We start from the raw sequence: 12500 nt of genomic DNA, 5'->3' as shown, positions 1-12500 counted from the left end.
TGCATTCCTGATCTCCCACAGGAGGCGCAGAGAGGCCGTCGAATATTACCCTTACTCTGTGTGTGTGTGTGCGTGTGTGTGTGTGTGCGTGTGTGTGTGTGTGCGTGTGTGTGTGTGTGCGTGTGTGCACTTCAGATCAGTCGAAAGCTGCAGCTTTTGCTTCATTGATTAATCCTCTTTATTAACATCATTATTGATGTATTTTATTCATCTTTCTGAAGTCTGCGTGCTTGTTCCAGTTGGTGTCTAATTAAACTGTGTGTTTCAAATCATATCTCATAATGTAACGTAACACCGTCTGTACTAACATTAATATATCATATATATAATCATCATTTTGATCTCGTGTCGTGTCTTTAGATGAACTGAGATGAGGCACAGGAGGGAACCAGCCTCTGAGCTCTCTGCACAGTTTAAAGTGTTCTGTTAAACAGCAGTAACGTGACACCAGGTGGAGGTCTGCCTCCGTCCCCCTTACACCAAAGGTTACAGGAGTTCAAATGAACTGACATTCGGCTTCAATGGAACACTAAAAAAATAGAATAAGACTTGTCTTGTGTAACACTGTTAGAGAAAAACAGATTTTAAGACATTATCTGGAAACGTCTTTAGATATTTTCTGGTATTTGACACACTAAAGGATGAACGGATGAACCGGAGAGCAGTGACCAGGTGAGTCGGCAGGTGAAGGCCTGCGTTCAGCCGCCTGAGACGAGTCTGTTTCACCGGCTCTCCTGTTTGGTTTTGTGATATTTTTGCTCAGTTTTCTTCACAGTGCGTTCAGACCGAGACAAGCCCACATCAAATTAGTGACGCAATTTAAGTGTGTCTCACAGGAGAACAGCTCTGCTTCAGACAGACAAACTGCTCTCAGGTCTCCTTTGATGGCTTCCTAAAAATATAAACAGTGTCTAATCCTGTTGTGGATGAAATGTGTGGATGAGCTGCAGCAGGAAGGCTCGCAGAGGGTTTCGACCAGCAGAGAGGATTCCAGCACGAAGAAAACAGCTCGACTTTAACGCGAACCTGCTGGAAGAGACGCCAAATGAAGTGAAACAGGCCTTAACGAGCAGGATGCACAAAGAGTGACATCATGTTTCAGCTCAACATCCTGCCGTCTCAGCCAATCACAGGGCACGACGCTGAGTGTGTCAGTCTCATCCAATCACACTGACCTCTGTTAGTGTCTGAAACATGAGACCAGAGACTACATGAATGAGTGTGAATGAGTGTGTGTGTGTGTGTGTGTGTGTGTGTGTGTGTGTGTGTGTAGCTTCGGTGCAAAACTAACGAGCTAACAAGCTAAGAGCTAAACATCTCAGCCTGTTTGCGGCTAACGCCTGAGCAGCTAACTGGCTAACTGACGTGTCTGCTGAGATTAAAAGGTTGTTTTTGTCCGTCTCATCACCATCAGAGTGAATCTGGGTGTTTTCTTAAACTGAGACCATCAGACCACTGAACCAGACACTTCCTGTCAAGCTGCTTCCTGCATGTAAACTTTTTCTGTTCTATTTTATTACAGCTCTACGACTGACAGAACTTCTTTTTATATTTCTATTCTATTTTATTTACACCCCGACACACACACACACACACACACACACACACACACAGTGCTGCAGTGAATTCCCATTGGAGGGGAAACTGAGCCAGGATCAGGAACAGAGGACTATTGAGAGCTGCTGACTGACTGACTGATTATCAGCCTGTTAAACCGACTGACGCCGTCTGTTCTGTTCACTCACAGATTCATTCATTCATTTGAAGTGTTTGTGCGTCTGAAAGCTGATCTCAGGTCAGTTTCACACAGTCGTCCTCAGAGGAGAGCGCTCCTGGTCGAGAGAAACAACGAATCTGAACGTGATTCGTCGACTCACAGTCGAGTCAGATTCAAGTCCTCGCCGTGTCAGCCGCATCTGGACGAGTCAGTGTCACCGAGCCGAACGCCGACTGGACGTTTGCTCTCGTCAGAAACATTCCTGATCCTCCTGCTCTCTCTCTCAGAACTGAGCAGAACTGAACCAGGATCCTCACAGAGGGACTTTGGATCAGTTCAAAGTCCTGCTTTTACAGACCTAAATTGCGACATTCGTTTAAACTGGTGCAATTTGTGCTCTCTCACACACGCACACACACACACACACACACACACACGCACGCACACACACACACACACACACACACACTCACGCACACACACACGCACACACACACTCACACACACACTTCATGTCTACGTCCTTGAGGAAAGCTGCTGCAGGACGTTACACAGTGATAACACACAGTCTGATAGGGCCAAGCCCAGCTCACCTTTACATTCCTGCTGCAGGTCGTTACAAAACACCAAGGTGAGAGATAAGATCACTGACGCACGCACGCACGCGCACACACACACACACACACACACACACACACACACACACACACACACATCTAATCTTCACACCTGCTCCTGATTCATCAGCTTTTAGTGATTTCTACGTCCAGAGTTTACAAAACACACATGATTCAAGACTTCTGAGAAGTGTGTGTGTTTCTCTCTGTGTGTCTCTCTCTGTCTCTCTCTCTGTCTGTGTCTCTGTCTGTCTCTCTGTGTGTCTCTGTCTGTCTCTGTCTGTCCTGCTGTTCCCTTCACTCCCTTCACAGCTGAATAAAGACTCCTTGCCTTCCTCCTTCCTCTCTCTTTCCTTCAGGCTGTTTTTCCTGAACTCGATGTTTTGAGCGTCGCTGTCAGAGAATCAGTCTCGTTCATCAGGAAACGAACTGCCGTCCACATAAATCAACGTTTCTTCATTACAGCGAGCTCGTGAACTCCGCTGCCGAGGCCGCCTGCTGCTGGATGACTCAAATTCCTCATCGCTGAGAAAAGAAACTCTTCGGGTGTGTTACTGTGATGCTAATGAAACGGCGTCAGAGTGCAACACACATTCATCACTTTCTAATAACTTTCCTCCAACGTCTTCGTCCCCAGAGCTTCACGTCATTTCACTGCGTTGTTCCAAAGCTCATCGTCAGTCTGCCGATTACGGGAAACGATAAAAGATGTCTGACATCTCGTACTCATGCACAGAGCACGCTCACGTGGTGCAGCGTGGCACCAACCAGATGGTGCAAACAGCGGAGGAGTTTTCCTATCGAGGCCCTGCAGTCAGCAGGAGAAGTTCAGTCCACATGAACACTGAGGGAGCTTTTCCTCGTCGTCCCTGCAGACAGTTAGGTGTCCTCCATGATGCACGTCTAATATAAGTGATGTGGGACATCATTCAGTGTCCTCCCTCTGTACAGAAACACACTGAAACATTTATCTGAAGCTATTGTGAGGCTTCAGCAGCAGACGTTCAGAACTTCCTGCTGGGCCGCAGCAAAGGCTGCAACTTCACAATCAATCCACCAGATTTGACTCGTGCAGTGGACTCAAGTCTCATATCATCATTAGATAAACTTTTCAATAATTACAGCCACCTGACTATTATGGACGAATGGACAGACAACTGTTAACCTGCAGCACGTTAGCTACGGTAGCTACATCCAGCTTTGGTTCGTGCTTCTATTTTCAGGCATGTAAACACCTGAGCAGACGCAGTGCAGCAGCCACCTGCATGTTTCTAAAGACAAAACCTGCAGGAACACAGTGGAGGAGTCAGTGCTGCTTCAATATGCTGCTCGGCGCTACGTGCTAACGCTGCTGCAGGAGATCAAAACAGAAATTAATGACAAAACATCAGCTGTTTTCAGTTCAATTCTTTGCCAAAGGTGTCAATAATCAACTTATTACAATGAGCCGTGTTCATACATGCACGAAATGATCATTGTTGTCATGATTTGGGTCTGAATCACGTGACTTTATGACAGTTTATCGGAAACGGATTCAAACAACCAAACTTCAGTTTTACGATGATTTGATCTCAGTGGTTTCAGTGAAAATAACTCAGTTCATCCTGTGCAGCTGAATACTGACACACACACACACACACACACGCACGCACGCACAAACACACACACGGCACTTCATCGTGCTTTTTTATTTCTACATTTTCTGTTTTCGCTCGGCTATGCCCCGCCCCCTCTCTGTGAGCACGCTCAGTGACGCCTTCCCCTCAAAGAGTCCTTTCATGGTCCAAACTGCAACAAGATGACATGATAACACACACACACACACACACACACACACACACACACACACAGAGTGGTTTCCCTGTTCTTCATCAGACTGTCACACACACTCCTTCCTCAAACACTCACTCATGTCACCTTCTGCTCAAACAATAGCTCCATTCTTTGACCCCCCCCCCTCTCTCTCTGTAACTGAAACTGCTGACTCCACGTCAGGTGGAGGTTTTCTCAATCGTTTCCATGGCGTCAACTTTTCAGGAATTTTCATCAAGGTAAAACAACGAATGTCACGTCGAAACACGAGATGCTGGAGTCATCTGACCACACGAGAACAACAACTGATCGATGCTTTTCATCCTGTGAGGAATCTGAAATGCACAGAAGCAAGAAAATAGTCTGCAAACGTGATGCTAACACACAGGGAACGGTAGCTCTGACATAAAACTCTCTGACATTAAATTGATTGAGCGTTTCTCTTGCCTCAGGTCAGCTCAGTGTAACTCGTGTGTGTTGTGTGATGTGTGAATTGATTTCCCATCGGGGATCAATAAAGTGCTCGACCTATGTCTCTCTCTGTGGAGTCTCATGCATTGTTTAACTAAACATAACAACCACACATATTGAGCTGAAATACGTGATAATTAATGGCAAAAAGTCATAAATGCAATGAGCCTGAGACTGTGTGTGTGTGTGTGTGTGTGTGTGTGTGTGTGTGTGTGTGTGTGTGTGTGTGTGTGTGTGTGTGTGCTCTCTGCAGATATCAGGATCATGAATAAACATAAAAAGCTAAAACACGCCGCGATGCTGCTGTTTAAAAAGCCCGAGCGGAGCTGAAGGGCTCCTCGTCATTGTCGGTGTGACAAGCGTCAGATCACGTCAGGAGCTGCCGAGAGGAGATCGCAGACTCCTCCTGCTCAGACGCCGGAGGAGGAGCGAAGCGGCCCCCCTCCCGCCTTTGTGTCAGCTTTATCGGGACGAGACGGCCGAAGCCTCCTTTTAATTTCACTAAGAGGATGGAGGGAGGGGAGGGGAGAGAGGAGGGAGAGGGGATGATCGGGCAATGACAGACGCTCTGCAGAAGCTCATGAAACATTGATGAGCTGGAGGAAGAGAAGAAAGAGGAGAAGAGGAGGGAGGACGAAGGAGAGGATAAACACCTCTTAGAACGGCGGAGGGCGGCAAAAAGAAAGGAGGGGTGATAATGTGGTTCGGACATTATTCTGCCTTCCAGACCATGTTAGATACACCCCTAATCCACACACACACACACACACACACACACACACACACACACACACACACACACACACACACACACACACACACAGGGCTTGGGGGCTCCCAAACCACCAAGCTGTCTGCTGATTGGCTGGCTCAGGACAACACAGGAAAAGAGGGGGGTGATGGTCTTGTTTGAAAAGCATGTGTGTGGCTGTGTTTGTGTGTGTGTGTGTGTGTGTGTGTGTGTGTGTGTGTGAGCTGTGTGTTCCAGTCAATCAATCAATGATTCATCAGTATTTTAAAGGTCTTTTCTGTCACAATCCATAGCTCAAAGTGTAGCCCCACCCAGCCCAAACGTCCAGGCAAATGATTGGACGCTGCAGTTGATGGACAGGGACAAACAGCCAATAAAAACTCAATCTGAGCGTTTAACGTTTCTGATGTTCAATGTTTGTTTACATCAGTGAAACTGCTAAAAGCAGCAGGAAAACAGACATTTTTAAGATATTTAATCTAAAATAATACCTATATATACTTAAACATCTGCATCCATCCATTCCTCTGTCTATTCTACTATCATCCATCTTTCTAACCCTCAATCATCAAAGTATTCATCCTTTATCAGTCCATCTATCCACATATCAACTGATCCATCGACACGTATTTCTCTTTTCATTTCTGTAGCTCACACACTGATCTATCCCTCCATCGATTATCTATCAATCCACCATCCATCCATCCATCCATCCATCCATCCATCCATCGGGTGTTTTTTATTCATCCATGTATTATTCATCAATCCCGCCATCCTTGTGCCTAGAAATCCTCTATTGATCTGCTGACTTTCTGCCACGATCGTGACAATTGATTTCTAGGAAGTTTGGTCGAGACGCACCACAGCTGAATCTGAAATACGATTAAATGTGTGTTTCATGGTCATCAGGCTGTGGGTTTAACAGCGGCGGGGCCTGATGAAGTGCCCCTGAGCAGCTCCAGGGTCAGTAAGAGTCAGTAAGTTTTTAACAGTCACTTCTGAGTGATTTACCTCCACATCAGTCAGCATCGAACAGCCTCCTGCTGTGCACAGAAACCTCCCAGGAGTCCGTTCAGCAGCTAATCTGATCACTTCTTTCCCTCCATAATTGCTGGATTTCTGAAAGGAGGCTGTTAGCTCAAAACTGGCTCTAACGAGGAGGAAGTGCTGCTCCTCAGCTCCCTTCTGTCTCCTCCCTCTCACATCTGAAGCTCTTTGCAGTGCAATAATCACCGCCTGCTTCCATATTCATCACCCCGCCGGGAACTGAACCAGGGGTCTTTAAAAATGCGAGGCGCTGCTCTGAAGCACCTGAGCCACACATGGGACAACACATGAATTTATATCCTCTCAACACTGCACGACAGACCTCATAAAACCAGGTCCCAGACCTGCACTGAGAAGGGAAAGGACTTCGAGGGACCATCAGGGTTTCAGAGAGGCCAATAATGGCTTCTAGAAGAACCCTTTAACGTTCAAGTCCTGATGGTAGTTTGTGGATCCACATGGCCGGAGTCAGCCCTGATATCAGACCCTATGAAGAGCTGGATTAGTATGAAACCACAAGGCAAGTCCACTGACATGAGGAACGCTGCTTACAGAAACTGGATGTCCAGAAAAAGCAGACTTTTTGTCGGTCTTCAAGATCTTCTTGACTGATTTTTTGCAGATATCTGACCTTCATTCATGATCCAATTCATCCTGGATCTAGACAGGCGTGATGTTTTATTGCTGAAGTCCGGCGCTAGCATTGGCATTAGCCTCCCTGGCGATGGCGTCCGTAGAAACACTTCATGTTAGTCTTGCAAAGCTGATCATGAAGTAAATCAATCAGAAATGCGTCTAAAGTCGAAGCTGCGCTCCAGAAACCTCTGATGTTCAGGCGCTGAACACAGTTTGACCAACACAACATCACCAAGAACTGAACAAGAATCAGTTGTTGGACTCAAGAACTGCTTCCTGTTTGTGAGCTGGTTTTCTCCACAACTTTTAATCAAAAGTTTAAAAGTTTGGATTCACATCAGATTCAATGAAAGGAAAGGATTTCTAACAGAAGTGCATTACGTCCTGCAGAACATCTGACCCCTCCCACATCTCAGCACTAAAACACTTTATGATCCTTCAAAGATAACACGCTAGATAATCCGCCTCCTCCAGCACAAACTCAAAGTCAAGACTTCTTTGATAAGACCTGCTTTGAAACCAGCCAACACTGCGTGAACCTCCACCAGCGTGCTATTCTTCTCTACACTGGATCACAGATCAAAACAGATCCAGTAAACGGATCCATTAATGAGCTGAGGTGCTAACAAAGGTTTCCATGTAGTTTATTTCCTTCCAGAACTCTTCAGGGAAAAGCATACGGAGCATTTTTATGAGGACATGTGAGAGTTTGGTGTGTTAGAAACATAAAAACTGAACATCAGATCAAAGCCAGATCACAGTTCTTATCTTACAGCCTCACAAACCGCCTGCTGGGACCACCTTCACCTGGCCTCGAGCCAGCGGGCTACTCTCCGACACCAGGACGGCACTGGAGGCTTCTGGGCATCGACACGTCGATGAGGCTGCGTCCAGAAAACCGCCTCCATTAACCTTCAGCTAAATTCAACCCGCCAATAGTTTTACACTCGAGTGTTTTTCCGTGAAAAAACATCCCATTAAAACCTTTTGCTGCTGACGAACATCCATTGACGAGCCTCTGGAAGCTCCTCCGGTCCGTTAACATCGCTCCCTGTGCTTCTAAGCTTGTTTAAAAGGTTCTACTGCTGGTCTCTACCTGCGTCAGGTCGTATCTCGCCATGTTTCCTCAAACTATGACAGACGACACCTTCACCTTCAATGAAAGGAAATCAGCTCCAACACAAGTTTTAAAACTGTGCAGCAGTCGATAAGTGGATGCTGCTTCACATTACGAGATGTGTTTACATGTATTTAAAGAGTCTGCACGCCTCAGCTAAAGAGCAAACACAAGGCTCGACCTTAGATTGGGTGCAGGGTCCAGTGGATACTGATCGCAGAAAGGAATTAGGAGCACGTGTGTAAACTTCATTCATTCGTTCTTAAAAATAGTCAGAAGCATCAGAGAAGTTTTATCTCTCAACCATTCGTGCACTCCAGATGTGGTTTGTCCTCGTCCTGAGGACAGAGGTGAGAGGTCGGCTGCAGGAAAGTTGTGATTTTCTGAATAAACTTGGGTTGTTCTCTTAACGGAGGGCAGATTTAACTAGCCTGTCTAATATTACTGATGCAGCCACACTGATGGATTTACCGCCCATTAAAGAGCAAAGCATGGTGGGAACTCGCTCACAGTTCTCCACTAATAAAACACGAAGAATAAAAAGTGACTGGACGTTTCTCAGCCAACACCCCGATGGTTCCCGTCCCCTCGCCCCTCCAGACCCCGCGGGCCCGGCGCAGCTGATCAGGTGGACCGCAGTGTGACTGTGGGTGTGGAGCAGGGTGGGGCTCTGATACGGAGTTTGCTGAGATAAGGTCAGAACTGCTGATTCATCCACACCGAGACTCTGATTTCACTTCAAACCTCGGAACATGAACGAACACGTGACGAACACATTCTTCATCAATGAAACCGAATCTAAACTCACTGCAGCAGCTCTGAATTTCTTTTCTAACATGATGTCAAAGCTTCTTGACCTGATAATCGATGGTCTGGGGACTAAACTGGAGTCCAAATGAAGCTGCTCTCCAGCTGAAGCTACTTTCACTGTCACTTTTTGGCTCTTTTTAATTTCAGAGACAACTTTGTGAAATATTCTGAGCAGCTGTTGCTCTCATCTGGCCCAGTGAAGGTTTTCAGGTCCTGGATCTGGACCTCCTGAGGTCTCCCTCACATGTTCCCTATTGAGACATTCTTACAGATTTCCGAGGCGAGCTCTCATCTTACCTTGAAGCTGTTTAAACCTCCCCTCCAGCTGGTTGTAGTTGAAGGCAGCCTGGCCCGAGAACCCAGGGCTGGGGCTGGGCCCCCTGATGGGGCTGAGGCTGGGGCTCTGACCCCGGCCGGGGCTGTTGCGAGATGGGCCGGGGCCGCCCGACGCCGGGGACAGGGGGCCGGCGTAGTCCATGGTCGGGGAGAGAGGGCCGGGGGAAAGGGGGCCGGGGAGGCCGGTGGTGGCGCTCTGAAGCTCCATGACGAAGATTTAGATGAGACGAGTCTGCAGAGGCATCGAGGAGCGACTCGGCAGAGAAACTTCAGGGTCTGAAACCGTCCAGAGTCTGAGCTTCAGAGCAAAGCTCGAGTTTCAACAGGATTCAGTTGAGTCCAGCAGAATAAACTTGAGTTCCAACAGGATGAAGTTCTCCGCAGCAATAGGTAGAAACTTGACAAAACCAGTTTCCAGACGAATAAATGAGCTTTAACGAGCTTTAAGAACGATCGAATGATTTTAACCTGAGATTCAAACACACGACAGCTTCTGATGTTGAAGAGGAGTAATCCCAGATCCAGCTGCAGCCTCAACAGAGACACTTCCAGGACAGCAGGACTGAGCCACAAAGGGCGAGCGACACAGGAGCCGAAGCACAGAGTCCCTCTCTCTCTTTCTATGTTTCACCAGTGTGGAGGCAGAAATCGCTGGTTCAGCAGAAGCTCCGCGGCGACGGCGGTGGCAGCATCACGCTTCTGTTTTCTCTCCATCCATCCGTCAACGTCTTCAGAGATCACACCTTCCCTTCATTCAGGAATCCGCCCATCCTCCGTTCAAACACACACCCTCCCTGCCTGGAGAACCAGCACAATGAGCGGGTGGAGCGCAGCAGTGGGAGCGCAGGGAGCAGAGGAGGAGGAGGTGGAGGAGGTAGAGAATGAAAGCGTGGGTTTGTCCTCCAGCGGCAGCAGCGGCAGCGGCGGCAGCTCTCAGACACTGAAAACACCTTTCAGACAGAGGGAGAGTCATGGGGGGAGGGGCCGCCAGCGGGAGCAGCTACTCCTCCCAGCAGCCAATCACAGCCCTCGCCTTTAGCGGTGATGTCATCGACTCTTAGCATAAGGGGCGGAGTGTGAGGAGGTCGAGAGAGGAAGAGGAGAGAAAGAGCTGAAGTGTTCACACTGAAGGTTAAAAAAGAAGAAAATATTCCTGCTGACAGGAAGACTCGATCAATCGATTGATCCACTTATTATTGATCAATGATGAGACCAAATAATGAGCCTTTATTTTCAACAATGATCTGACTGATTCCACAAATAAAAGTAAGAAGAGAGGATTCATTTTTCAAGATGAGTGAATATATGCTAAATTTCATTTAATTCAAGTTTATTTTAATTTAATTTCAAAATAAAATTCAATCCTGAGGGGTTTTTTATTTTGTTTTCTTTTAGACTTTTTCTTGTTTTTACTGATGATGGGATTTTTCTTTTGGAACTGTTGTACTGAAGTTGTAGATAAATGAACTTTGTGTCTGCTGATATCTGATCAATTCACCGTTGTTCTATTGAATACTTCCTGTCTTGAGTTTATTCTTTCTTCTTCTGCAGCTCCTGTCTGGACTCTCTGCGCTGCTGCTTCTCTCACATCATCAGCCTGAACTGTGGCCAAAGTCCTTGTGTTCAGGTTATCTACACGCCTCAGACCACGGATCCCGACGTCTTCTGGAAAAGCTTCACCGCCGACACGTTTTATAAAATGTCCGAGTGTGAGGGCTGTGCCTGGTCGGTGACGCAACAGATGAAGCACAAAACAACAGAACAAGAGAATGTTTGCACCTCGTGTGCAAATATTCTCTGCTTCATCTAATTCACCTTGACAGTGAGACAACACTAAATAAGAGTGTGTGTGCAGAGGGAACGAGTCGAGCCAAGAAACAGGGTGGAGAGAGAGTGTGTGTGTGTGTGTGTGTGTGTGCGTGCGTGCGTGATTGGCTCAGTCTCCGAGCTCATCGTTCACACACAGACGTCCAAACATCCTGAGAATATCTGAGCTCTAATATTAGAGTCTGCTGTGGAGATGTTCTTCCTGTCTGAGCCCTGCCAGCACTTCCTGTTTGATCCTGCTGTCCATCAACACACACACACGCGCACACACACACACACACAAATCAGACACAGGTTTGGGGACGCAGGAAAAAATAGGAGAAAGCTGATTGGAGGAGAATCCGCTTCACTTCCTGCAGAAAGGAGGTGAAAGTTCGGAGGTCAGGACGCGAGGACAATACGCGGAACATGTGACCCTGAAATAACAGCAGATGACAGAAACACGAAAGAGTTCGAAGAAATGAAGGAACATACAGATGATTTTAAAAACTTCTCACCTTTACAAACAGTTCAGCAGGTAGAGACCGTGAGGAGGTCAAAGGTCACAGAGAGGCTGCAGAAGCTTCTCAAATTAACTCCGACGCCGCCGCCGACCTTCACGACAAACACGACCTTTGACCTTCTGATAAAGAGGGCGCAGCTCGACGCGGACGTGGTTTCACTTTTACTCGCAAACCGAGCGACCGAGGTCGATCATTGACAGACAGAGCGAGAGCAAACAGCGAGGACGACCTCCAGAGACGCCGGCCGAGATCGGCCGAGGCGTTTGAGGATCAGACTCAGACTCAGCGGCTTGTTGTTCTTCTTTAATCTAAATGAACATTTAGCAGTTTTAGATGTTTGTCATTCAGGCTTCTCGTGTTTAACATTTAACAGAAAGAAGTGAAATGACAGTGTTCACTCGTGAGCTTTTCGCAGGGCTTTCAACCACATCCCATGGTCTTCTTCAGGTGTTCCATTAGCTGGAGAAGGCTGTGGGGCGTGGCTGAAAGCCACAGAAAAAAGCTTGTAAGTGAACCTTGAGTTTAGGCCACTCATTCGTAGCTTCATACTTTCATAATGTGCCACATTTCTGTCACCTCCATACGTTTCTGTGGATTCTTTGATATTTCCTGAAAAACTTCAAACTGATATTTGTGTGACATTTTGTTTCGTGTGTAAAAATGGACGAACTTCTTCAGATTTTCTTCAGATTTCAGCCTCGAGTTTTGTTTCAGACTTGGTAAATTGACATTTTTTATCTTGGCAGGGATGAAAACAACATGTAAAAATGTTCTGAGTCACTGAAGTCAGGCTGAAGTTCCCACCTGACCGTGGAAACGGCCCCGGCTCCCAAAATGCCAACACTACAAGCAGCCA

General features: G+C 47.0%; 1 protein-coding gene across 2 annotated transcripts in view; it reads right to left on the bottom strand.

Annotated features, from left to right (window-relative positions):
* LOC121614350 (spectrin beta chain, non-erythrocytic 1) overlaps positions 1-12500 on the bottom strand; it is a 97626-nt gene that overhangs the window by 48136 nt on the left and 36990 nt on the right. Inside the window, exon 1 of one of the 2 annotated variants that reach the window (XM_041948168.1) lies at positions 9276-10191. The exons of the other annotated variant lie outside the window; for it this stretch is intronic. Within the exon in view, the coding sequence (XP_041804102.1) occupies positions 9276-9522 (247 nt within the window). The 5' untranslated portion in view covers positions 9523-10191. Of the gene's footprint in view, positions 1-9275; positions 10192-12500 lie in introns of those variants that run through there. 2 annotated transcript variants of the gene reach the window in all.

This window comes from Chelmon rostratus, chromosome 11, assembly GCF_017976325.1.
Source record: "Chelmon rostratus isolate fCheRos1 chromosome 11, fCheRos1.pri, whole genome shotgun sequence".
Taxonomy (NCBI): Eukaryota; Metazoa; Chordata; class Actinopteri; order Chaetodontiformes; family Chaetodontidae; genus Chelmon; species Chelmon rostratus.
This window is presented reverse-complemented; position numbering and strand designations above follow the sequence as displayed.